Here is a 27,920-nt window from a genome sequence, read left to right on the forward strand (position 1 = left end):
TTTGGAAGAAATCAGGATGATGTATCTTCAATAATTATTTGTCACTGCATTCAAACTAAATTATTACAAAATATATTGATGTGACATTTGTGTCTTTAAGAAATCTATAGAGCCCCACATCTGAGAGCCTGTGATCATTTTTAACAAAAAGTTGACCAGCAAACATATTTTTACATTATTTAACAGTTAATTTATGAATTGACAAATTGTCTCAGTTTTGCATAACATTTTCAAGCCCAAATTCCATATTAAAAAGGAAAACGATTTACTTAATTGTCACATTACATCAACAATGTCCACATAATCATGGAAAACAAAAACATTCTTATCATAAAAGTAAAACACATGTATAAAACTTAACACATATTATTAAAAATTATTCTTTAGAAAACTCGAAAATAAGCGGATTGCATTGCAATTAAACATTACATGGAGCTATGTCAGATTAGTAAATGTACTTTTATTCTCGTTTTAACAATCACAAACGTGCAAATAACGTACAGACGTCCACAAATGTCAACATTTTAAGTGGCGCGCTTGCCCATATCTCGCGAGATCTTCCGGTGCTCAGTACTTTGTCAGCAGCAGCGCTCCTCCACCATTTCGCTGCGTAAAGTCTCCTCCCCGCGACCGCTACATTCTGCGCCGAAACCCAGTCTCTCCCGGTCCGTATTTTAACTTCTTCCCACAGACCTAGTGGTACCTCGTTGGGTACCGGGAGACAGTTTGGATTACTGGCAATACGGATTGAGTGTGATTTTACGTGGATGACGACTCCTTCAACGAGAATTTAGTAAAAGAAAATTGGTCGGAAATTTCAGGTAGGTGGGAACTTAAGATGGCGGCCTAGAGAGGGAGGGGGGCAAGGAGGAAGTAAGAGGGGGATTTGAGGGGGGCCTCCGATAAACGATAGGACACAATCGCACTCCCTTTCGCCTGGTGTTGCAGTTTAAACGGTCTGTGTTGAAATTTGGTAACAGTGAACTAAATCGAGACGGTAGTCATACGAAACGGATATCCGCAACGTTAATCCAAAGTGTATGTACTTTATGTATTATGAATGCACCATCATTTTCTCATTGTCGCTTTCAAGGAGCCATTGTTTGTGGGACAGTGCGGGTCCCCTTAAATACCCCGTGTAATCATTGCAAAATTTCTATGAAAGTTAATAATATTGTTTTTGCTTTTTGTATGTTTGGATCGAATCTTATTGTTTTTAGGGCTTGAAAGTGAATATTTTATAAAAACAATTAATTTTGCTAAGAGATTTGACCCCACGCAATGACGTCACGAGTGATTGTCCCCCTCCAATGCATGCAGAAGTGGGTTTTAATGCGACTTTTCGTTTTTTTGTTCTTTCCCCCGTGAACTAACATGTCGTGTGTATCAGCATAAATGAACGGGCTCCTTTACATGCTGGAGCATTACATAACCGATGGTGGGATGTGGCGCTTGCGCATAAAATGAACGCACCCTACTAACTCTTCTAGCTTGCTAGTTAGCAGCAGCAGTGCCACCCAAGCAGTGTTATTGTGCGTGCGCTAACGTGAGCTAGCTAACCACACTAGCTAAACCGGTGTTTTATTTAAATCTACCCCCCATTGAGTAGCGCCTTCCTTGTATTATAAACCTAAACTACGATATATTGCTGTATTTAGATAGTGGATCAGTGCATTGCTTGGTACTAACAAAATTGTATCCTAATACATAGACAGTTACCTGTCCCGCTCCTTACCATAATCAAAACTAAAACCTTACACCAACCTTACAGGATAATAGTCCAGGGGGAAAGTACGCAGGAGGGAAACGTTAGCCGTATACCACATATCTGTTGTTGTTATTATTATTATTATTATTATTGTTACAAGGAAAAACGATTCAGTCGCCACTAAGATGGGAATGAAAAGTCGATTCAAATTTCATCCACTCAGTGACAGTATACAACCATTGAAGAAAGGTGTTTTTTGTTAACATAAACAACTGTCTACAAGTTCACGAGGGCTTTATGTAGCAACCATGGACAGAATTTACATGAATGAGAGCATTAAATGAAAGACCAGGGTCCCGCGCGTCTGGTCACCGGCTTTTAGCTCAAAGAGCGCATGTTGCAGAATTCACACCACCTTCCAGTGGGCGACTGCAGCAAATGCAACTTGGAGCTGGCTACCGATTAATGCAGCTTAATTTAGTATTTTTTTTATTACAGCTGCAAGATAACCCACTTAAATTGGGCCAGAATCAGCTGCTGTAGTCCTAGCACAAGTTGACTAGCATGGCTCTGTGAGTGGTGGCTAATATAAAGCTCAAAGTCTCATGTATTGCGATATTTTGTTTACAAATTACACATCTTATGAAATGCATTGTAGTTGTAGTTAATTGATTGCAAACGTACAACGTTGGATCAAGAGTTCTAAGTGTGATACATGTATGAAATTATCACTAAAAGTAATTATTGTGTATTCAAGTCCCTGGAATACTACTATATTAAGATTATAACTGAAGTTTTCAAAGCAGAGTTTTACTGTGTTCATTTGGGAGTTCAGGACTGCAACCAATGATTATTCTGATCATGGATAAACAAATGTCTGTGAATTTCACCAGTGTGGATTTAATGAAATCGAATCTTGATTGTTTCCTGAATGATTTCCTTAATTTGGAAAAAAGACATTGGCGATGAAAGTTGTGAAAGTTGTTCATCATAATCGTACTGATGTAAAAGGCTATTTTAAATATTTGACCCTTTTACATGAAAGATCCAGTGATCGAAAATGTTGTCACTTAGGTTTTTTAATTGTTGTGTGGTTAAAGCTGACAGTATTTCCATCTCTAAGCTGTCTATTTTTTTTGCTCCTGTAGAATATGTGGAGGGGACCTTAATTTCAGCATCCTGGAAGTAGAAAGCACAGAAGATCTGTGTCTCACACCACAGACAGGTGAGAAGTTGTTGCTTTCATGTAGTCATTTCGGAATATAACGTGTCATTGCTTATGGCTTTTCTTTCTTTAATAACTTTGATAATCTCTCATTATTTTGACTGAGAAAATTGTTTGTGTTTGGTCTTTCGCCTTTAGTAAAATAGGGAGTTGCTTGGCTGGTGGGCAGCAAGTTGAATACAACATCCTGTTTTTGTAGTAAAGTTGCAGCACACAGCAACACCCTCATGACTGTCTTTCTTAACTTAAAAAGTGTTCATTTATTTGTTATATATTTTTTGTTTAGACACTTTGTTGTTGATCTTCATCACCAGGTGCAGTGTGTAGCAGGGGAAGCACAGAGGAAGGACGCTCTGGGGAGGAGGCGGTGCGGCAGCAAGCCTCTCCGGCTGTGGATTTGCTGGGTGGCAACCCCCAGGCTGCACAGAATGTGGCTGGGGAGTCGCCTCAGCATGCCCCGCAGCCGGTCGGAGCTGCCCCCCACCCAGACCCTCTGTTCCCCAATCCATCCACTGTGCCATTGCCAGAGAGCAACAACTCCGCATTCTTCGGCATGGAGAACATCCTTCCATCGCCAATGCCCAAGATTGTCCCCATCAGCAGTGGTACTAAGGACAGTGTCTCAAAAGAAGTCCCAGCTGAGGAAAGCATTTCTGGAGTTGTTGGAGTTGCAAGATCTTTTCCGTCAGCCCTTACAGAGGATTGTAGCTCCTCTGCAGAGTTGCAAAGGCTTCCAGCTCCCCTTTGTCCTCTTCTTGCCACAGCCACACAGATCGACAGCACAGTGCAAGAGTTGCATTCTGGGTCAAAAACTGAAAAAGAGAAAAGCCACTCATGTAGTGACACAAACCAGATTCAGCCACATAAAGAAGGTGCTGGGCTTGTGGCTAATGCAAGGACAAAGGAGAAAGAGTCTGCCAGTTTGGAATATAAACCAGAGACTGGGACAAACATGGAACTTGTTGGAAAAGAGGAGGAAACGGGTGGAAATATTGTCCCAAAACCATCATCTCAAATCTGTTTTACTGCCTCCTCATCTTCTGTCCCACAATCGGGTGTTAGAATTAACACAGAACATGAGGCTGTGGAGCAGTCTGACAGGAATTCACTGGCCCATGCAAATCAGGACGGCCACTTATCTCCATCTGGTGCTGCGTGGCAAGCTGATAGTCAAAAAGACTCAAAACCATCTCCACTCCCTTTACCCTCTTTTGACAGGTGTGAGATTAAGCAAACAGACCAGTCAAAAACGCAACCTGATATCACCAAGAAGCTCTCCGATGACGCCAGAGAAATACAGAGAGCCAACTCTGTGGAATCAGTTGATACAGTGGAGCATGTTAAAGGACCTCTTGAAACTTCTCACAAAGAAACACAACTTCCATCAACTGAAATACTTGAGACCTCAAATGAAAGAGAAATGCTTGATGGATTATACACAAAAACAAGCTCAGTCTCCAGCAACACATCTAACGGAGGGGACGGCAATGTCGATAAGGGCTGTGATCCCATTGTAGGAGAGCAGGTGGATAGAAGCACAAGGGAAGAAGAAACTGACATGGCAATCTCATCTGACTTCACAATGCTGCCCAAATGTTCTTCCACACTGGATAGTTCCTCAAAGCTCTCTGCTTCCCCTTCCCTGTTTGACACAGGCATAGTTGTCTCTCTGCAGGAAGGGCAGGTTGTTGACGCAGAAACATCTCACCCCTCTGATCAAATCCCCACAACAGAGACACCCCTGGTTGCTGAACTCCCTGAAGCCCAACAAATTGTGGTTGTCCAAGAGGGAGGGCATATCAGTGAGGACTGGTCTGAAATGCACCTGAATCAGAGTTACCTCTTACAACAAGAGGATGGCAGTCTGTGTGAAGCTGCCATTGTTAACGAACTAACTTCTGAACCAAAGCTGTATGAAGAGAGGGTTCAGGCACATGTGGAGTTGGACTCACAGCCGGTGGAAGTGTATGAGTTTTGCAGCCTGGTGGAAGAGGTTGCTGAGGAAACGGTGTGTGCCAGTAACACCACACAGATACCTCACTCTCCAGGATATGAAGTGAACCTATTCAATGCGTTACTAGAAAACTCTGAGTATACGGTGAAACAGGACTTGGAGGTGCACCTTGGACCATCTATTCACACAATCAGTGATAGTGACACTGTCATAATTACCCAGCAGCATTTGCCTTCATCAAATGATGCAAATCAAATAGATAATTCCCATACTTTGTCCATACAAAACATGAGAGCGGCTGCTGTCAGACAGCATTTACTATTAGATGCTAACCAAGCTGTTCAAGTGGCAAACTCAAGTGAGGTTTGTTTAGTTGAAATAGCTGCTGTTACATCTGACTCGTTCACTGTTGAACAGACAGACACCAGTGGGCAAATTGAGACAACTTGCTCACAGGTCAATGCTGCAGTGTCAGACCAAACAGAGTTGAGTGATTCTGCTGAAATTCACACAGCTCCCCCAAAACAGGAAGTAGAAGCAACAGCTGGTTCATTAACTCTCATATCCCCAGTAGTAACTGGGGAGGTCACAGGGACACAATCATCTGTTGCTGTTTCAGTACATGTTCCTCATTTTGAAAATCCACCTACTTGTGTACAGACCCCAGGAATAAATATTGTAAGTGCCACAAAGCTTGAGGCATTTGTCTCTTCACATGAAAGGACCAAAGAAACCCTTGCTTTGACAGAGACTCCATCACAGAATGACCAGAATGTTGCCATGTCCACAGGAACCAAACCAGCGGCTCACTGCAGCACTCCTGTCTCTATTATAAAAAATTCTAATCCGCTCCTTCTCAAACTGGGTGGAAGTCCTATCTTGAAAACTCCACCCTCCCTTTTGGCACAGGTGTCCAAGCAACAAAATGTGGCCAGTAAGCTGGCCAATGCTTCTTGCTCTGGCACAGTATCTGAGAAGTGCCTTCCCCAAATTGTCTCAGCAGCAGACTCTTTGTGTTCGTCAGGCATTTTTAGCAGCCAGCAAGATCAGACACAGTGCTCCGTCAGTAAGGCCTCTGTGCTGGAAGAAGCTGTGGATGTGCAGCAGGTCATTCTGAGCAGTAATGTCATATTTCAGCCTGACCAGACCATGATAACTACATCTGACAAAGAGGCTTTAATTGTCACTGAAACTTCAACAAGTGAAGCTGGGTCCCAAGATTGTGTCACACCTACTAAAGACACCCCACCTAGAATCCTCCACACCCATGACATCCTCAAAACATCAATGGAGAGGGAAGATTCAACGTCCACCAGTCCTCATGACCCAATCAGCCAAACTGACTCCCTCTATGCGGAAGATGAGAGTGAGGACATGGACCAGGACGACGCAATGGGAGAAACTGAGGCTCAGGAGGTTGCTTCTGGACAGATAAGCAGTCCAGAGGAAGGCAGTGAAGAAGACCCTGATGAAGACAAAGCAGAAATTGCTTCTCCCAGCTCTCAACACAAGGTATTTTCATGAGGAATGGGATGTTGTATTAAACTGATTTAAATCATAGAGTAAGGGAGGTACAGAGTGGTTATAATGGGGAAAATAATCTTGTAGTATTTTTGTCAGGTCTAGAGGTGGGAAACATTAGATGTATATGTAAAAATATATACAATACAATGTGGTAGAATGAAGCATCAAGCCTTGTACATTTCCCCCCAAACTTCCCTAAACAAAAGCATCAATGAAGCAAAAACAGTGTTTACAAATACAAAATCATTATCTGGGGATTTTATTAGCTTTATCATTCTAAAAGCTATTCCTTAATGTAGCTCCTCTAACCCTTCAAGAAAGCTGATGTTACATGGTTACACAGTTTTTTGATTAACACAATTTCTTATTTTTCTAATTTTGTAGTTGTGCTTGTGTTGTAGTTTTAGTATATAATTTTTATGATAACGTTTCGAAAAACAGCAGTAGACTTGAAATCTGCATTTGCTGAGGACAAAATTGCATTATTTGCTATTATGTCATTATACCATCATGTCATTGTTTTTCAGTGATTCACATGAGTTATGCTGGCATGTTTTACTTGTTTAAATATGTCATCACTCTGGTATTATACCTATCCCTCTGCATGTAGTCCATATTATTTTATGAAAATCGTGTGAACAGTGTTCTTCAGTGAGTTTATTTGGCCGCATGCTAAGCCATGTGTGTTTTCCAGCATGGACAGAGCAGGACAGACAAGAAGGCATTGTTCCTTAAGGTAAGTGGTGGTTGTGAGACACCCAGGGAAGTTCCCTTAAACAAGACATTCACAAGCACCTCCTAGTCAGGCACCATCACAGTTAGTGCCATATTGTGACTAAATAATCTGTCTTTGACCTCAGCTATTTTCACATTTCATAATTCTGCATTAAAAGCAGACTGCATGTGGTTTCTGTTACATTTAAGAGCAGCATGTAAACCTCAGCCAGTTTCTGTTATTGACCTATTTCCTTTTCATACTTGTCCCCTGGCCTTTAGGTACAGCAATGGATTGCAGACAGGGTTACCTTGAATTCTTCTCCTGTCTCACCCTCCACCTCCTCTTCCTACCCTGGGCCCTTACCCAGCGGTGACTGGACCACACGGCGGGAGAAGTCTTCACCTCTCCGGGATCCTCACGGCAAATTTGTTTCTCCTTCCGCTCTTGGTGGCTACAGCTCGCCCTCTGATCAGACCACTCCTCAGCGACCCCGTGGGGAGCGTCACACAGACATGGCAGAGCTGGCTAAACACGTGAGTGAGCCTTGAAATACAGTTTGTACAACTTATTTTTTGCCAGTAATGGGAAAGCAAGGTGGCTGCTTGAGTTTAAAAGAACAGTGTTTAAATAATGAATCCATATGACGTTTTTGTTCTTCAGTTGATCTGAGGTGGCACAAAAGACTTTCAGTCACACTTTGTTTGCCTCATGCCTTGATTGGGTTGCTGTAGGAGACTGAACTTTAAATCATATAAAACATATCTCTGACAACATTTGCTTGCCACAGGGAGATTAAACTTCTTGGTTTCTGATTAATGCTGTCACAATTGGTTTGGGATTGATTTTTCAATACAAAAATAATTCTTGATTCAGTAAAGTGATAGCGAGGCACTATTTTTAGTTCACTGTGCTAAGCCATTCACGTATGCCTGTAGGATTACTGTCTTCAGTAAAATGACCGCAGCCAATTTTCAAATGTTAGCCATTTTGTACTTTTTGTTGTAAAATTATTGAAACAAATAATTGTCAAAAGAATTGCCAGTTCGATTTCCTTTGACAATTGTATTACATTACATGTAATTTAGCGCTTTTATCCAAAGCGACTTACAATGGAATTGAGTACAATCAGCCAGGGGTGAAGTCGACTTGTGACCATTGCAACCATGATGTCATTCTGGAGAATATGCTGCTTTTTTAAAAGAAAATGTAACTTAATGCACTCAGAAGCATGTCAAGTAGAATCATCACATCACAAGGGCAGCTTAATATTAATATCATTAATATTATAATTATTATTCTCTAGCAATGGAGAGCAGGATGTCTGCTGCAGCACAGGGGAAAATGGAAAAGGGACACAGGTGCATGTATTATAAAATGAAATAAACTGTGGATACAAGTTCTAAGTTGTTATGCAAAACTTTCCCTTGCAAAGCTGTACACCATCGGAGTTCTGTGCTATACCCCAATGTATAGACATGATTATTAATTCAATTCAACACAATGTTGAGCATTTAAAAGCTGTGGTCTTGAATGAAGTAATTTCTATTTCTAGATCACAAGTGAAATAATGTGGGAGCAGGATTTACTGAGTGATTTCTTTTTTTTTTCCATTTGTGTCCTGCAGGAAGCCGACATTGAGCATCGGACCCAGGCACTCAAGCGAGAAGGGTTCTGGTCAATGAAGCGTCTCACACGTTTGACAGAACCTGTGCGGCCAAAGGTTCACTGGGATTACTTGTGTGAGGAGATGCAGTGGCTCTCTGCAGATTTTGCCCAAGAGAGGCGGTGGAAGAGAGGGGTGGCCAGGAAGGTGAGTGCTTCCCTTCACTTGTCACATAAGCTTAAGTAGCATGCATCTAAATCTAATTACTTTAACACCACTTTTTTAAATAGGTAGCTTTCCTGAAAAGATGAATGTGTTCTATGTATTTCATTTTTTGTTCTATACAGTCTATGTTCTAGATTGGATCTGTTATTGTGTTTTTTAGGTAGTACGAATGGTGATGCGACACCACGAGGAGCTGAGGCAAAAAGAAGAGAAAGCCAAGAGAGACGAGCACGCTAAAATTAGAAAAGTTGCCTCTTCTATTGCAAAGGAAGTGCGGGCGTTCTGGAGCAGTGTTGAAAAGGTAAAGAACCACAAAAATTTGACTAAAAAACACCCTGGTCATTTTTTTTAGAGGAGCATGAAGTGTTAAGAGTGGTGTTGTCTTTGACCATAAAGGTAGTGCAATACAAGCAGCAATCCAGATTGGAAGAAAAGAGGAAGAAGGCATTGGACCTGCAGCTGGACTTCATTGTTGGCCAGACGGAGAAATACTCGGACCTTCTCAGCAAATCCTTAGCAACCACAAGGCCTACTGAAACTGTCCCAGTGGCTCCCCAAAAATCTCTGCCGCCTCCTGCTGATGAGGATGGTAAGGAGACTTTGCTTTTTTATAAAATTAGCTCAACGTGTCGGTCCTGAAAATCCATTCAGAGCTGGTTCATTGGTTCATACTGCGACGTTGTCATAGCTACAGCACCAATGACTGAATCTTCTTTGACTGCCACAGAGGTATTATGAAGACAAAGGGCTCTTTTTCACTGTCAAGGTTGTTGTATCTTTTGAAAGAATCGACCATAATCTCACACGTCTGAAAATCTCACCTGCTTACCGTAGCTCAAATGCACTCTGGCTTGACTGATACGATGTTAAATCAGATCTGTCATTGCAGTTCACCTGAAGACTACTTTAGGTTTTCTCAACAACCGACAGTTGAGAAACTTGTCAAACTTGTCACACTCGTCTGTTGCCATTGTCAGCAATGGAAGATGATTCCTAAAGAATGGATGTGTGCAGTCATTTCAGGTTAAGGCCTTGTTCAGGCAGAGGAAGGACATGGGTCATTTTTGTGTCCATAGTTGAGCCTTCATCTTCATTATGTGACGGTTATGTGGTGGTGAATTGCAAACTGAATCTCCATGGCCATCAAGAATCTCTGACACTAGAACGGTGTCTCCTGAAATGTTGTGAATATGTGGCTTAAAACCTTACAGTTTTTGTGTGGTACGTTATGAGCCCAATCGGTGGAGATGTGAGACATATTTTAGATGTGAAGTGTAAGTGCACAGCACAAACAACTCCTTTTTAATGCAGACAGAGACTTTGAGCCACCATGTGAGGAGGAAGATGATGAGGAGACGATAGAGGTAGAGGAGCAGCAGGAGGGCAATGATGCTGAAAGCCACCGGAGAGAGATTGAACTGCTGAAGGAGGAGAGCATGCTGCCCCTGGACCAGTTACTCAGCACCCTCAACCTGCCACAGGTACCTCCACAAACCTGCCAGCACTGGGAAATTGTTATTTGTTACTGATTCATCAGTATTGCTATCCCACTGTTTAGCCACAAGTAAAATGTATATACTGGCACATCTCTTAAGTCTGTATTATATATTGTACCTATTATATACGTTCTAATTAACACATAGATAATGTCTGTTTTTTTGTTATAAAATACAGTATATTTCAGATTGAACTGGGGTTGAACATAAGCAATGAGTATATACACATCTAATAAACAATTAGTTGTGCTGTTAAATATATGTTTGCATTTCATGCAATTACTCTCGTTGCACTACATAGGACTTGGGCTCAGAGGAAGAAGGCTCTGATGAAACATCTTCATTAGTGGAAGAGGAAGACGGTGAATTTGCTGCCAATGAAGAGGATGGTAAGATTACTCCTATCACTGAATAGAAGAGCATAAATTATAGTTAATTTTCCCATCTGGGAAATGAATCACCGCAAGACCACCAGTATTTGCCTTGAAATGTTTTGAAGTACATTTACAATTTCTTCTCTTTTACAGCTGAGGATGAAGAGGACACAATAGCAGCCCAAGAGAAGGTAGAGGGAACTGTAGATCATGCAGAAGAACTAGATGACCTAGCTAAAGAAGGTTGGTGATTTTTTTGGGGGGGATTTTTTTATTGGTGCACACTGTAAAATAAAATATGCTTTTGTATTGGGTGGCCTTTTGTTCATTTGTGCAATGCTTGGAAGTGTGTTGTCCTTCAAAAGAATTTTGCCCAATAGTGATTTAAATGAGTATGAAGAGTCTGCATGGGCTTAGAAGTAGACATAAAGTCTACTTCTAATGTAGAGTAATGTATATGTATTTTGACACATTAAAAAGCTCACAGACAGTGAAACAACTTAACTTTTACAATCATATGTTCAGATCTTCAATGGCAACACCATTAATTGCTAATTAATAATTCCATAGTCTTTTCCATGTCAAGTTTATTAAAAATATTTTTTAAATACAGAACTGTTTTATTACTTCTCTTCTACCCTGACATGTCTCCAATCTCCACGTAGGTGACATGAGTATTGAAGAGCTGTTGGAGAAATACAAAGGAGCTTATGCCTCAGACGTTGAGGCAACATCAGCTTCTGCCTCTAAGGCGAGCTCTGACTCTGAGGCATCTGGGGATGACGAGGTGGAGACTGAGGAAGATGAAAGTGATGTGGAAAGCAACACTTCCTCCTCAGGTATTAAAATTTGATAATCCAGAGTTGTGGCGTCTTTTCATTGGGAAATATCTAATTTTGCATGGTTTTGACATTGGACATTTTCATTAGTAAAATAACTAATAATTTCAAATGTGTTGCTCTTAGTTTCACCTGGAGACAGTGCAGAGGAGGATGAGAGTGAGAAAGAAGAGAGTAAGGAAGATGATGAAGAGGAGGAGGAGGATGATGATGACGACTGTGGAGATGAAGGGATGGAGCTCTTGCTAAAGGAAGGAGACAACAGCCCACCCTCTAGCTCACGACCAAAGAAAGAAATCAGCCATATTGCTGCCACTGCGGAGAGCCTGCAGCCTAAAGGCTACACTCTGGCTACTACAAAGGTCAGTTATGAATCTTTGTGATAATTGAGGCTAAATAGATGCAAATCTCTTGAGTGTAGTGCAGATGTAACAGATCCTTATTGTCGTGGCAGGGAAACCCCTCCAAATCGGTAGTTTATAAAGCAGGACTGTTTTGTGTGTTCAAGTTCACAAACACAATCCTGTGTAGTTCTGGACCATAGATTTCTCATCTTCTGCCCAATAAAAGGTCAAGACCCCCATCCCATTCCTGCTGCACGGCACGTTACGAGAATACCAGCACATTGGACTCGACTGGTTGGTCACCATGTATGAGAAAAAGCTAAATGGCATCTTGGCTGATGAGATGGGTTTGGGAAAGACCATCCAGACTATCGCTCTGCTTGCTCACCTCGCCTGTGAAAAAGGTAACATACATACTCCCAAATACAGCACTTTAATTGTTCTTTTTCCTTACTTTCTCTCCTTTCATTTACTTACATTTTTACTTTGGTTGTTACTGTTTAGGTAATTGGGGCCCTCATCTGATCATCGTCCCCACCAGTGTGATGTTGAACTGGGAGATGGAGCTGAAGCGCTGGTGTCCCGGGTTCAAAATCCTCACTTACTTTGGTAGCCAAAAGGAGAGGAAGCTAAAGAGACAGGTAATTTTTCCAATGGCTCTACAGCAGAGGGTTTTCTCTGCAGTTTGCATGTTTCCAGTATGGGAACTACAATAACGTAATTATAACCATACTATTCTCTTTTCTCAGGGCTGGACAAAGCCTAATGCTTTCCACGTGTGCATCACTTCGTACAAGCTGGTGCTGCAGGATCATCAGGCCTTCCGACGCAAGTCTTGGCGTTACCTCATCCTAGATGAGGCCCAAAACATCAAAAACTTTAAGTCGCAGCGCTGGCAGAGCCTGCTGAACTTCAACAGGTCAGTGAAGCTGGGTATTTTGTATTCTCAGAAGTGTGCACAATTATTTTCCTACTACTTGTGAGTCAACATCCATCATTAAGGAACACATTTTGTTACAGCATTTTTGATGGGAACAGTTTTATTTATTTTTGGGGGTTAGGCCTGTTTGTTTTTCTTTTTATTACTTGAATTACATGAGAAAATGTGAGCATCCTGAAAAGTTGACAAATTATGCAAGTTTCATGGCTCTGCGAACAGACACATTTTCATGTTTACAGGTTGTTGTGTTCAGGTTGGCAGCAAGTCAGTCAGCTCAGGTTTAATTATTTTTTTTAATTAGAAATCTATTTCATTGAAAAAGTCCTGATTGGATTACAGTTCTCCTTTGTCATCTTAAGTCCTGAGGATAAAAAGTAAAACCTTTCCTCTGACATCTCCCAATTTCAGCCACCGGCGACTGTTGCTGACTGGAACCCCTCTGCAGAACAGCTTGATGGAGCTGTGGTCTCTGATGCACTTCCTCATGCCCCATGTCTTCCAGTCCCACCGTGAGTTTAAAGAGTGGTTTTCCAACCCACTTACAGGAATGATTGAGGGCAGTCAGGAGTACAACGAGGGCCTGGTCAAAAGGCTTCACAAGGTGCTGAGGCCTTTTCTGCTCAGGAGGATCAAAATTGATGTCGAGAAGCAGATGCCCAAAAAATATGAGCATGTTGTGCGCTGTCGCCTCTCCAAGAGACAACGATTCCTCTACGATGACTTCATGGCACAGGCCTCGTAAGTAACGTTGTGTTCAAGAAGAGAATTTAGCAAAGATCTGTTCAAAATGAGTTTCTTTTTTTGTTTGACATAATAAGCATATCATAACTTCTGTTATTGTTGATACTATCATCAAGGTCTCTTCATCCCCTTGTGTGTAATTCACAGGACGCGGGAAACACTGGCTAGCGGTCACTTCATGTCTGTGATCAATATCCTCATGCAACTCCGCAAAGTGTGCAACCACCCCAACCTGTTTGACCCTCGACCCATCCAGTCTCCCTTCATCACGAAGCCCATTGTTTTCCGTACAGCCTCTCTGGTGCACGAAGCCCTGGAGGTCTCTCCTTTAAAGGTGAGCATTTAAGGGAGACCACAAAAGCTTTGATTTGGTTAAAAATATTGAGAGAAAAAATTATTTCAACCTGAGCACTATTGAATTAATGCAAAATAAAAACACTACAATTTTTCTCCACAGCGCTGCGACCTGTCAACATTTGACCTTGTTGGTTTAGAGAGCCGTGTGTCCCGGTACCAGGCAGATGTCTTCCTGCCACGGCACGTGGTCACACGCCAATTAATCCAGGAGATCATGGATTCTCCTGGACCCCCTCCGAGACCCAAACCAGTACGCATGAAGGTCAACAGGTACAGATTCAAATTAATACTTCTAAATTTTGCAGTTTTGCAGTCAAGTTCTGATAAAACGTAACCAGAAGGTGTAACTTTCTCCATTATTTGGTCTGACTGTCATAGAGGTTTCCAGGGAGCACATCTCTGCTAACCAATCAGAGAAGTTTAAATCAGGTGTCTTAACACAGAGCTGACAGTCAATCAAAACACACCTATGGTTTGCTATTTCCGTCTCATGTGCACTTCAGTCTTCTATTATCCTCACTTACATCAGTTATTGCTGGGTTGGGTGTATGTTATTATTACATGTCATTTAGCAGACGCTTTTATCCAAAGCGACTTACAAAAGTGCATTTAAACATTTGGGTACAAATAAGAGCTAGAAGTAAGTAAGAGCTTCAAGTAGAACAAACTATGAAACTATTTTTTTTTTTTTTTGTCGTCTTAGTCGAGGTAGAGTCGTATGTGTTGGTTTACTTTTGATTCTCAAGCTAGTGAGATTTCCAGAACTTCTATATGTATGCAATCTTAAATTCATATTGTTGTTGATCTTTGACATATTGTCTGTCTGTTTCAGGATGTTCCAGCCGCCGCCCAAGGGTGATAACAGACAGTTCCTGCTGATGAACAAACCTACCTGCTCTGTGCCCCCTGCAGCTCAGACTCCCAGACCACTTCCAATCACTGAAGTTTCCTCAAGTCCTGCAACTGCTCCTGTAGTTCAACAAGGCAAGCAGTAGATACAACTAAACAAAAGATGCAGTTTACGCTGTTGTCTTATGGGTATTGCTGTAGTTTTGAGATTTCCAGCCATAATTCTATTAGCGCCATTAGACCTCATTGGTGATTATGTTCCCAAACCACTTTTCTCTTACTAATGTTTACTCATGATTTCTTTTGTTTTTGTAGTGGTGTGTACTGTTGCATCCGCCCCCCCTCCCCGCACATCCATGCATCCTGCAGCTCAAACTGCTGTGAGGTCCAGCGTGCCCAAGCCAGTACTAACTGTACGGCCTCCCAATACACCCTGCACAGCCAGCATTCCTGTCCATCCAAGTCCTAACCCCACCAGCATGCCCCAAAGGGTTTTGCTTAGTCCAGATATGCAAGCCAGGTTACCTTGTGAGTATATCATTTTAATTCCCCCCCCTCCCCATGTATTACTTGCTGACTTCTTAAAAATGGTTCTTATCTTTTTCTTGTTTTTCCTTTTTAAGCTGGTGAGGTAGTGAGCATAGCTCAGCTTGCCTCCTTGGCAGGGCGACCGGTGTCGTCATGTCAGGGCAGTAAACCCGTCACCTTTCAACTTCAGGGCAACAAGCTGACTCTGTCTGGAGCTCAGATCCACCAAGTCCCTGCAGCTACTCCACGTCCTATTCAAGGTGAGTGTAAATCTGATCTCTTGTAAAGGATTGTTTGAAATGACTGTAAATGACAGGTTACAAACTGAAATTGTTCCTGTGGTCTGACTCGCTCTCCTTTAGGAAATGTAATGCACCTGATGTCCACCGGGGTGCAGCATCACATTATCAGTCAACCTGCTCAGGTGGCTGTCCAGAGCCCCACCACTGCCAACACCTCCTCCACTGCTCCCCCTGTGAATCGCCTACCTCATAATGACCCTGCGCAAGGTTTTCAATGCTTTCTCTTCTTTACATTGCTTTTCCACATTATGTCAGTAAACATCGGCCATTACATGTTCATGCCTTTAACTGAGGTATGTCCTTTTAGTTTTTAAGAAGCTAAACTTAATGTAAGAACTGCCAATACAATGTTTAAGAAATTATGTTTTTCCCTGAAGGCAGAAATAAAATGTCTGGAGATTTTCAGTCAACCAGGTTATAGTTTTTCTGTTCTTACATCTTTGAAGAACTGAAGAAGCCTCATGATTCAGCTCTTGTAATTATTACATATGGTATGATGTCCTGTGTCAGAAAAACAATTTAAATCTCATCATTCAATGTGATTACTGTTTTATTAGTTCTAAACCATTTCAGTTATGTTTACTATTCAAAGCTGACATGGTTTTAAATTTTTTCAGTGCCCCCATCCATGGTGAGCAGCCCCGGCGTAGTGAAGATCGTTGTGCGCCATTCAGCAGGCAAGGAGGGTGGGCCTGTGCCCACCCTGGCAGTGGCTCCTTCCCCCCGTGTTGTTCCTCAGGCACTCCCCACATTGCATGCCCACGTCCACACAACCCCCGTCAGAAACAGCGCTCCTCTGCAAATAGCCCAGCGCACCCCTGGTCCTGCTACTGCCCACTACACCATAGCTCCTCCCAGAAACACTAGTTCAACCCTGAACCAGCCACAACCCCCTCGCCCTGTTCTCAAAGTAGTGCAGGCCCCTTCATCGAGCACAGAGAGGCCAGGTGAGAGAATATTTTATTCTCTCTTCAGCCAATTTATAAGGCTGCATGCATGCATGATGGGCAGAACTGGGTCAGACGTTTATTGCAACTGATTTTTGCTATTTTTTTGTTACCTGCCTTTCCACTTCACTTTTTGTAATCTGCTTTTAGAGTATGCACTGTGTCAAGTCAGAGGAAACATGCTGGGACTGTAGATAGTGGCAGTTTAATTTCTGGCATGTTTGAAAATATACATTCCTCTTTGGTGTCCCATATGGTTAACTTCCTTCAATCATCTTTCTCTTGTAATTTAATTTATTTAATGATGTGTGATCAGGAAAGCAGGGTAGGGGATTAGAGGAATGCTGTCCCTTGGTAGATTTAAAGGATACCTCTGCTATTTTACAAATGTGTAAGGCAAGACATCAACCTGTGAGGGAAGGATCTGACACATTGGCCCCCTTTACACTGTTTTCTGTGAACTGATAGCAGTTGGAGAGCACCTGACCACTTGTCACATCAAGAATTAATTATTGTCCTATCTGCCAAACTACTTCGGGAGGTGGTCCACATTGAACAGAAGTGTAAATATAATGAGTCTCCAACGCGTCTGTGCGAAGATGCATTTACCAGGTGTAAATGCATCTGGTGAAGTGCTATCAGATCACAGAAAATGCATTCTAATGCCAGGTGTAAAGGGGGCCATAGACTCTCAACATCACCCTGTCTATTACTTTAATTTTTCCTTTAATTTACTTGTGCTGGAGGCAAAGTACAGAAAAAGTCAGTCGGTCAATTTGTCGGTAAAAAAATCTAAAACTACATTCTATTTATAGATTAGCCAATAAAAAATGTAGAAAATGTTTCTATGTATTTACCAACAGGAATGTTTACTTTGCTTTCTCCTCTCTCCCCTCAGCTCTGGCAACCCCCTCATCCTCTGCATCAAAGTCTTTAACACCACGTGACAGTAGTGGCAGTCAAAAACCTGTTGTCATGAAGTCGAGGGCCAGCGCAGGGGAAAAAACCTTCCCACCACCCAGAAAAGTACCCCGTCCACCTCCTCGCTCCCCTTTTTACATGGTAAGCAAGTTGCACCTCTTTTTGTCTTTATGAAAACCAAACATCAATTAAAAACATCATCATTGCTGTTTTAACCACTTCTTTACCTGCCCTGTACCTTCTATCTCAACAGCCGTGGCTGTCAGAGACCTATAAACAGCAGCATGACAGTCAGCTGGACTTTATCTTTAGAGTCAATGAGCAGCACTGTGGAGCCAAGCCTGTGTATGGCCAAGAGGTTTTGGACTTTCTGACTTTCCTCCCAGGCCCTCGTCCCTCTCCAGCTGCCCCATCTACTCGGGCAGAATGGGGCCGGTCAGGTCACAGAAGCTGTCTTGTCACACAGTTCCAAAACAAATATGACTTCTGGTCACAGAGTCGTGCTGTGAAAAAAGCCATCCACAGCATTGAGGCGAGGCTGGAGCTACTTTCTGATATTATAGACAGGTAATCACTTGAGTTTTTTTTTTACATGATGTCAACTGAGGATACAAGAGCTGTAACTAAGGGGAAAGATTTGTGATTAACTTGTAATTCTTCTTGATTTATTTTAGGTTCACATTTGTGATTCCCCCTGTAGAGGCTCCTTCAATCTCCATGCACTGCTGCCATCCTCCTCCCTCTTTGAGCCACAAACAGTCAGTCTTCTCCTCCATGCTATCAAGTCAGGTTGCTCCACTCACGCGCAATCTCCATCGTATCCAAAGTAGCATGAGGACTCAGTTTCCAGATCTGAGGCTCATTCAGTATGACTGTGGTAAGTTGCCGAGATGCCTAAATCTATTAACTATTGTGGTCAAGACAGATTTGCTGCTTTTCATATCTGTTGTCAGTCATATTCATGTGACGTTTTCCTGAGATGTGTGTGTACTCTCCCATGTGCAGGCAAGCTTCAGACTCTCCATACTTTGCTGCGAAAGTTGAAGACAGGAGGCCACAGGGTGCTGATCTTCACTCAGATGACACGAATGTTAGATGTGCTCGAGCAGTTTCTTAACTACCACGGACACATCTACCTCCGCCTTGATGGTAGCACCCGTGTGGAGCAGAGACAGGTGTGTAGGGACAGTATTTTACATTATCATATTTAAAAATGGGATGATATTTGCATTTTATACTTTTGGACCAATTGCTTTCATATGGTGGGGAAAAAAACAATACTAGCAAAATGAAATTGAGGACATTCCTCCCTGTTGCTTATTCGCTATACACCAACTTCTCCTCCAGGCCCTGATGGAGCGCTTCAACGCAGATCGACGCATCTTCTGCTTCATTTTGTCAACTCGCAGTGGAGGTGTAGGGGTGAACCTGACAGGAGCCGACACTGTGGTTTTCTATGACAGTGATTGGAACCCTACCATGGATGCCCAGGCACAGGACAGATGTCATCGTATTGGGCAGACGCGTGATGTCCACATCTATAGGTGAGGGTGCCACAAAAAAGTATATTTACTGAAAGGGTAGTGACAAGCTTAGTTGTGCCGGGATGCCACAATTTACTTAAAGACTTAACAAGATCTTGTATATTTAATTTAAAGAAACCTCCTGACTGGGAATTCTTAAGGAACATTTTCCCATGGTCCAATATTTTGATGATAGTGTAAAGAAAATGTGTAAATTGTGGTAATAATATGTTTTAATTAATGTTCCTCTTTAGGCTGATCAGTGAGCGCACAGTGGAGGAAAACATTTTAAAGAAAGCCAACCAGAAGAGGATGCTTGGAGATATGGCTATTGAAGGAGGAAACTTCACTACTGCCTTCTTCAAACAGGTAAGGATTTAAGAACTTACAGCAGTAGATAGCTACAGTTTACTGTTCATTCTAATAGCTGCCCACCATGTGAGATAATTATGTAATCAAGCATGTTCATTTCTCTGAAGGCTTCTTTTTATTTGTCTTTTTAAGATTTAATTTGTGGCTGTCTTAAATAACTGGTCTATTTATCATGTGACAATGAATCCATAAAGCAGAAGCCATTTCAAGTGAAAAAGTACGGCTCCTACATTCACCATATGTGCGTGACAAGGCTACCTATTAAATTAAATGCACTGAATAAGTGACACCATTGGTAGAATAGGTTGTTTTGAGAATGTTGTGATATCAGGACATGATGAAGATGAAGTCTCTATTATATTTTTGTTTTGTTTCAAGTACACTGAGCCATTTTCCCATGCAAAATGTGTCACATTTACATTTTGGTCCTTTTAGCAAACCATTCGAGAGCTGTTTGATATGAATGAAGGAGAGAAACGAGAGATGGCAGTGGAGCTATCGGTGCCCCAAGCTGAGGAAGAGGAAGCTGCAAACAAACAAAACACCACCATTCTGGAACAGGTGAGATACATCACTGTGACATAGACCTAGATCTGTTGATAATTTGCTTTTTGCAGCACATTTTAGATATACTGTATATACCCACATGATTAATATATATTTGGGTGGTCTCAAGTGAGAGAAAGAACTGTAATGAATATACTTGTGTGCCAGGCTCAACTGCAGATGAAACTTAGAGCACACTATCATCATAGTGCAAGTAAGCACAAGGCAAATTGCACTACACTACTTATATTTGGTTATTATGACACAGGCAGGCCAACTGGATTAACAGTCTTGAATGAGTTTCTGCTATGGCACAATACAAACCAATAATGTTGATGTGATTTTTCTAGGCCCTGTGTCGTGCTGAGGATGAGGAGGACATTGTAGCAGCCTCTCAGGCTAAAGCTGAGCAGGTGGCAGAACTGGCAGAGTTCAATGAGAACATACCACTAGATGATGGAGGGGAACAAGAGGAGGTGGAGGAGCTCTCGAAGGCTGAGCAGGAGATCGCAGCTCTGGTCGAGCAGGTGAGTAATAGTGAAGGTCTAGAATAGCCGGATTTTTTTTTATTTTTTTTTAATTTTTTTTAAGGGGACATATTGTGCAAAATCAACTTTTTAATCATTTTAATACTTATATTTGGGACTCTGGAGGCCCCACCATAATTAAAAATATTTGTTCAGTATGTCCTCCATGACCGGAGCACAGACTGCAGCTCGCCACTCGCCGGTGGCGATCAGCAGTGGCGATCAGCAGTGATGTCTCTTTTTAACTGATTTACAGTTTGGCACTGTTCTGCTAGATCCTTGTGTCAGATGTCTCTTCCTATGACGGCACTCTCGCTGTTTTCTGGGCATGCTGCCATGTTGATATTGTCAGAGAACTAGTGGAGGGAGGGGGACAGGAATGGAGCGGAGGGAACAGGAGCTGAGCGAGAAATCAGAAACCCCCTGGAAGAAGTGGGTGTGTGTTTGCCTGTGTCTCATTTGCATGTAAAGGGACCATACACAAAACCGAGCGTTCTGAAAGGGGCGGGTTTAGCAGGGTTATTGAACTGCTATGGTGCTTCATCCTTATGGTATTTTGACCAAAGCATGTCACAGACATGTTCATTAGGGCACCAGGGAACTATTTTCACTTGGAGAAATAGGGTATAATATGTCTCATTTTAAAGGTTCTGATGTAAATCTGAATTTTATGTTTCTGTTTTTGTTCTTTTGACATACCATATTCTCTGCCTTCCTCTAGCTCACTCCCATTGAACGATATGCCATGAACTTTCTGGAAGCCTCTTTAGAAGATGTTTGCAAGGAAGAATTGAAGCAAGCTGAGGTACTGCCACATTTTCACCTTTTTATTGTCTGATGTGCTCAAGTGTTTGATTTAGGGTATGCTGCCTTATTAAATAAAAAACACTGCTACATCCATACAATATGAATAAAGCCCTCTGATAAAATGCAGTTTACCTATCTCACATGTATTCAAGGGTGTGATTAATAGGATGTAAAAATAATATTCTCATGGATATGACATTGGACAGCCTGCTCAAGTATAAATATTTGTTTTGTGTTACAGGAGCAAGTGGAGGCTGCCAGGAAGGGCCTGGACCAAGCCAAGGAGGAGGGCCTCAAGCTTCACGCTTCATCTGATGATGACGATGATGAGTTTTTATCACCACCGGCTTCTGTGGAGCCTGCACAGCCAGCTCCAGCTCGCCGGGGGCGTAAACCCAAGGACAAAGACAAGATTGTCTCCTCTACAAGGACCAGTGGTCGGCTTCGTGGGGCCTCACCTGAAACTGAGCCTGAGCCTACCACTCCTAAAGAAGTGCCTGAAAGACTCCGCCTTGGTCTGAGAGGACGAGGACCTGCCAAAGACACTGGTATTGTGTCTACCACCCCGTCTCGCACAGAACATTTAAAACCCTCCATAACAACTAAACACCAGGACTTTGTCAAATCTTCAAAAGCTTCATCACCTGCCAGAGATAACCAGACCACCAAAACCAGGACTCCAAACCGTTCCCATCCCAGTCCTGTACATGTCCCCCCAGCAGTCTCTCCTCCTGGAGGGAAACAACTGTGTATTGTCGAGACTGATGTTAAGAGCTCCAAAGCAGGCATGGAGGAAAAGGAGGGGGAGGAGGAGAGGAGGGTGTCAGAGTCGTCCCCAGAATCCAGCTGTGATGTGGACCATCAGAAAAAAGATAATGACAACAAAGACCACAATGCCATGTCTCCCCCCTCCACTAGCTCCAGATCGCCTCGCAAGCGTCAGTCAGCAGATGATGAGGTCCTGCGAGGTCTCATTGAAGACTCCCCATCAGCCAAAGTCCTGCGGAAGCTTCCAGGGAGGCTTGTTACTGTGGTAGAGGAGAAGGAACCAAAAAGGAGAAGGCGGCGTGGAAGTGGAACTGGAGCTGGAGGTTCAGAAGAGGCAACAGTGGAGGAGCCTACTGTTGGATTTGTTGATGAACCAAACAAGGACAGTACATCACCAAATCCAGACGTCAAAACTAAAGGGACTGTTACTATATCCCCTCAGGACCAAGACCCCACCCCAAATCCATCTGTGCACCCACCGCCTGTCAGAGGTTATCCTCCATATTCCCCACCTCATCTTTCTCCTGACATGCCTGTGCTGAGAAATCTTCCTGTGCGGCGCAGGTTGGAAACGGAATATCGCATGGCTGCTCAGTTGGGAGAGCAGCAGCATTTGGGTAGAGGACGGGGAGGAAACCAGTCCAAGAAAACGGACACGCTTCCCAGAAAAGATTCCTCCTCGACCGAGTCCACCGCAAATTCTCTTGTGGCACCTTTTAAAAGAAAGAGGGGCCGGCCCCCTAAGGCAACCCTTGTGTTATCTGACTTTGATAACACAGCGACCTCCTCCCCACAGCCCAACTCGCCAAGTGAGGAAGTGAACCCTTCTCTCTCCCCAAAACGTAAGAGGGGTCGTCCCCGAAAAGACTCCACAACCATGTTAGATACTGTTGGTGAAGGAAAGAACTCCAAAAATGAGATTACCACAACTGATGTATCTGGTTTATCAAAAACAGATGGTAGCAAAGAGCCAATAGCACCATCTACACATAATTCAGATACCCGTACATCTGCTCTTGTCAGCACTGGTCAGGCTTCCCAGTCTACCATAGCTGAAGAAATAGACACTAAGCTTCAGGTTACACCACCAGTGACGGCCACTGTTCCAAGTGCAGCACAAGCCTCCACAACAAAAATTCAAGACGACACACAGGTGTCAGCTTCAGCACCACCTGCAACTACACCTCAGGTGAGCCCACCTCTCCCGGTTACTACCTCCACTTCAGGCTCAAACCAAGCCCTCAATCTAGCTACAGTTCCAAAATCAGATTCAACATCTGCTCAAGTTTCCTCTTCATTATCTGCCACTGTTTCCACATCCATTACTATCCCAGCCACTGCTACCCAGACTACCACAAGTTCACTGCCACCCGACAACACTGGCATATTATCTGTACCAGTTGAGAAACCAACATCTGCAACTTCAACACCTGCTGTAGAGCCAAAACCCGCAGCTTCTACAGCTGTGACAATGGGACCAGACACTGCCAAAACAACCACCGTTTCCACACCAGATGCTACCATACCACCCATTGTACCACCCGTAACAGCTGTGAAAGCAGTTCCAACTGCTGCTACTGCTACTACCATAGTTCCTAAAACAATACAAGAAAGTGTTACACCAGCAGTCGTTACTGTGGCAAAAGCCTTGCAAGTCACTGCTCTGCCATCCACAATACCTGGTCCAACATCTGCACCAGCTATCAGTGTATCAAGTCCAGCTGCAGATTCATCAAAGCCACCCACGTCTGCCCCACTCACAGCAACATCTATAACTACAATGACAACAGTCCAAGCTTGTCCAGTAAGAACGGGACCAGCAAGTCCATCAAACCCAACAACAGTTAGCACAACAACTCAAATAGATCCAGTGCAAACAAGTCCACTTAACTCAATAATTGCTTCTGCAGTTTCAACTTCATGTCAAGACAATTTTGGCAATACTTCTCCACCACCACCACCACTCCCTGAAGTTGACCTGTCCTCAGCAAGTACAGCGTCGTCTTCTCCAGGCCAACAAAGGGCAACTACAAAACCACTTCAAGCAGTGCAAGGAGAGACGCAGCCAGAACTAACCCCAGTGGCTGTCACATCCTCTGCACTATCTCCTGCTGCAAATTGTCCAATTTTGACTCCTCCTCCTGCAACTTCCATCAGTGATGTTGGCACCACAGAAGCAAAAATTGTTGCCGTAACTTCATCAACTTCAACAGATCATGTAAACGTAACAATGCCTGCAGAAACAATCTCTTGCAAAGAATCTACTTCTGCTACAACCGGTACACCTCCAGAAAATACCTTTGACATCCCACTCTCCGTAACAACTACCACAGATACTACACAAGTTCCACAGTCTGTTACCACAACTGCATCTCCGGAAATGTCAGTTACTATTGCTTTCACAAACACTGTTACCACTGCCCTAATATCCACAACCACAGCTGCTGCTGTGTTAGTATCAGCAACCACAGACGCTTCAACCATAACTACTCCATCTGTGTCCACCTTCCAAACCTCTGCAGCTATTTCCCCCCAGGTCATAAACTTTGAATCCAAGGACGTTTCCCTTGAGGTGTTCACATCAACCACGTGCGAGGCCCTGCCCGAGGCACCTGCATCTGCCCCTCCTAGTGTTTCATCTGAAAAGCAGTTTGAAGAGTCAAATCAGAAAGTGTTGACATCTAAACATGACTCCGATATGGCTGAAATGGAAGTAGATCCTGTGGAGGCAAAGGACGGGGCAAACAAGGAGGGGGAAAAACAGCAGATCAGTAGGTCTCAGCCAAAAAGGAGGAAGGTGGAGAGTTTCTCTGAGACTAAACATTTGGACTCAGCTAGTGAGGAAGTAGGGGAAGATAACGCCGCCTCCCAGAAAAAAGAAACTATACAACAGGCAGCAGAAGAAACTACTGAAGACCAGAAACCTACCAAACAGAAAAAGTCCCTTAGTCGCCAGAGTAGTCAAGATTCCACTTGTTCTTCATCACCATCTTCTGGGGCCTCTACATCAACCCTCACTCGCCATGCTCACCACAAGAGGACGTATGAAAACAGACATCCTGCCAAGAAGAGGCGTGTGGATGTCACCTCTGATGGAGGGAATGAAGAGACGGAGGAAAAAGGTGAGGAAAACAAAGAGGATGGCAGTGAACAGGAACCCAGTGCCACTACCTCTAAGGGAAGGCGTTCCAGGTCTTCGTCTTCTGACTCTGACTCTGACAATGCCAAGAGCAGGAAGGAGCATCGGTTAACACGCTCGGCCAAGCGCAGGTTACAAGATCAGGAGAAGGAAAGGGGAAACAGGTCAGGAAAGAGACCTTCATGCAGCTCAGACAGAACTGCACAGAACAATGCCAACACGTCCACAGGAGGAGAGTCTGGCAGTGATACATCTTCTGTTAGGATCACAAGAAAGTCTGCTGGATCTCACTCTTCACAAGATAGTAAACCTCAGTTAAACAGAGCCCCCCCCTCATTGCCTCCGGAGCCTGAAGTCCTGGGAAAGAGATGCTCAGCACTCAATGCAGCAGCCAAGCTTCTAGCAATGAAAGGCAGAGTGGACACCCCTGGCCACACCCCTCGGAAGGACTCTGTGGCTAAGGCTGCTGGGACGTCGCCTTCCTCTTCTGACAAGAACCAAAAGCCTAAAAATAACAGTGTACCAGCCTCCCCTCAGATTAACTCTGTAACGAATAATAAAGGCACTGGCAACAAACCTTTAACAACGCCCAGTCAGTCAAGTCGGGCGGCTTCCCGCTCCACCAGGCAGTGTCCCGGGTCTCTGGTTCCACCCCTGGAATTAGAGTACAAGAGGTCTAAGCCTGAGGAAAAGGAGAGGGGGAGTAGAAAGTTGTCGAGGGGAAAGGATGGTGAGGCTGAGACTCAGTCTTCATCCAGGGGCCACAGTGCCTGCAGCAGCATAAGCAGTGATGGTGAGGCTGATGGTGGCGGACGCAGCAGCAGAAGTCGCAGTAGCAGCAACAGCAGCCAACGTACCCATAGCATCAGCTCTCAAAACACAGAGCACAGAGGGTCCCACTCTCGAGCCGCTTCCTCTGGCAGCGAGCGCGAGAGGGACCGCAGCTCTGATCGGGCAAAACGTAGAGACAAAAAGGACAAGCAGGGTCATCAACGGGAGGGCCAAAGGGACAGTAGGAGGTCTCATAGGCTATCACAGGAGGTGACTAGCAGTTCGGGAACTGAGGGCACGCCGGACAGGGTGCTGCGCAGTGTTGCAGCACTTGCCGCCGTGCAGGCCAGGTCACCGGCCGCGAGCACTCGCTCCTCTTTTAGTCAACACCGTAACAACAAGACATGATCAGAGTGCCAAAGGGAAAATAAATCGCCGCTAGTGTTGTGGCAGAGCACGATACAAGAACATGTCATGGCCTTCAAGGTTGCTGCTTTGTCTGCACTCAAAAGAAACGCAAGGGATCTGAGTGCTGCACAAGCCAGGGACCTCCCTGCCTCTTCGGCCCTCTCCCTTTCCAATTGGAGCTGGTCTGCCTACCAGCTCAGCTATTGTCAGCTGGGGGAAGGCTCAGGGATGATGATAATGATGATGATGGACTGAGAGTAAAAATGTGGCACCATCATTGTGCGTTTGTAAATGGACGTTAAGTTGGTATAGTGGATGAATTCACCACAGGAAAGGGGCTGGAGATAATAAAGGCAAGTTGTTAGTTCACATTATGTACTGTAATCATTTAAGACTGGAACACTCAGATCTTGGTTGACATGGGACTATACAGCACCCTCTGGGGTATCAAATGAACTCCTGTGTGTGTCATTAAAAACATTTGAGTGACCAGTTGTATTGTAAGTTGGCGGTTTTAGAAAGTTTGGTTTTGAAAGTTTCGTCAGCTGTCCTGACTATTGTTTCTTTGTAGTCAGTTGATAAGTTATGCATATTTTATTATATCTTCCAGGGTATTAGGAAGAGAAACTGATCTGTCGATGTGATCGTTGCTGCACTATGCTGGAACTTGTCTTTGCTTGGGCCCTATTTCATGTCAACTTCTGTTCATTTGATTCTTTTTTTTTCTTTTTTTTTTAATCAGGCCTTGCATTTCTCATTTGCACATCGGGCCCTGGGCCTTTGGTTACATTGTGGTCTAGTTATTTGTTTTTACATCAATTTCAGTGAATTAAGTGGTTCCTGGTCTATCATAATGTATCTCTTCTAATTGAAGTTGCAAATTATCTTGAAGACTTGACACCTGGAGATAAAGTCCAAATCTTCCCAAAGGTGGTTATTGTCATGTATTTATAGTGTAAGGGCAAGAAAATGTTATTGAAATTAAAGAGTGCCTCTTTGGCCAAATGGGTTTGAACCTCAGATTGCCTTGTAAAGCACCTGAAGCAGAGGTGTTGAGCTTCTTTCTTTATTAAAAACAAAAAAGCCAAACAAAAAAAAATACAACCCCTGCAAACATTAAAAAGAGCACCCTGTGTATCAGTGCTATCAAATTGTTTTACTTTCACCTTAAATGTTTGTCTCATCACTTCATTTCTTTGTCCATGTAAAAAAAACAAAACAAAAAAAACGCTTGGACAGAATATGTGAATAAAATTACTGGTGCAGTTCCAGATGTAAATTGTTGATTTAATTTTTACAAAAGTTATATTTGGAGGGAGGGTAGTTCATGGTGATGGTCTTACTTTTGATTTGTCTCATTTAATTTGTTGCATTCCTTTTGATCCCTTGTAATTCCACATTATTTTACTTGAAAATTAATTAAGGCAATTACAGTTGAATAAAAAGACCAAAAATGTGTTGCAA

At 43.3% G+C, this 27,920-nt stretch overlaps 1 protein-coding gene across 2 annotated transcripts; it reads left to right on the plus strand.

Annotated features, from left to right (window-relative positions):
* The first annotated feature begins 589 nt into the window (after nucleotides 1-589).
* On the plus strand, nucleotides 590-27,920 carry LOC122758915 (Snf2-related CREBBP activator protein). Of its 2 annotated transcripts, none has more exons than XM_044013311.1 (33): nucleotides 590-821; nucleotides 2,857-2,933; nucleotides 3,248-6,399; nucleotides 7,408-7,662; nucleotides 8,754-8,939; nucleotides 9,118-9,258; nucleotides 9,354-9,546; nucleotides 10,269-10,438; nucleotides 10,755-10,842; nucleotides 10,981-11,070; nucleotides 11,493-11,666; nucleotides 11,793-12,028; nucleotides 12,237-12,414; nucleotides 12,515-12,651; nucleotides 12,760-12,929; nucleotides 13,359-13,688; nucleotides 13,839-14,025; nucleotides 14,149-14,318; nucleotides 14,881-15,032; nucleotides 15,213-15,425; nucleotides 15,521-15,685; nucleotides 15,788-15,934; nucleotides 16,345-16,674; nucleotides 17,573-17,736; nucleotides 17,849-18,162; nucleotides 18,270-18,472; nucleotides 18,601-18,770; nucleotides 18,943-19,139; nucleotides 19,373-19,487; nucleotides 19,926-20,051; nucleotides 20,387-20,563; nucleotides 21,285-21,368; nucleotides 21,612-27,920. In XM_044013311.1, exons 3-33 carry the CDS (start codon nucleotides 3,487-3,489, stop codon nucleotides 26,454-26,456), a joined length of 13,020 nt encoding a protein of 4,339 aa, XP_043869246.1. In that variant the 5' UTR covers nucleotides 590-821; nucleotides 2,857-2,933; nucleotides 3,248-3,486; the 3' UTR covers nucleotides 26,457-27,920. The 2 variants fall into 2 exon arrangements, with proteins under 2 accessions (XP_043869246.1, XP_043869247.1); XM_044013312.1 differs by having other exon boundaries at nucleotides 16,345-16,404.

The sequence above is a fragment of the Solea senegalensis genome, linkage group LG18, assembly GCF_019176455.1.
Source record: "Solea senegalensis isolate Sse05_10M linkage group LG18, IFAPA_SoseM_1, whole genome shotgun sequence".
Lineage (NCBI taxonomy): Eukaryota > Metazoa > Chordata > Actinopteri > Pleuronectiformes > Soleidae > Solea > Solea senegalensis.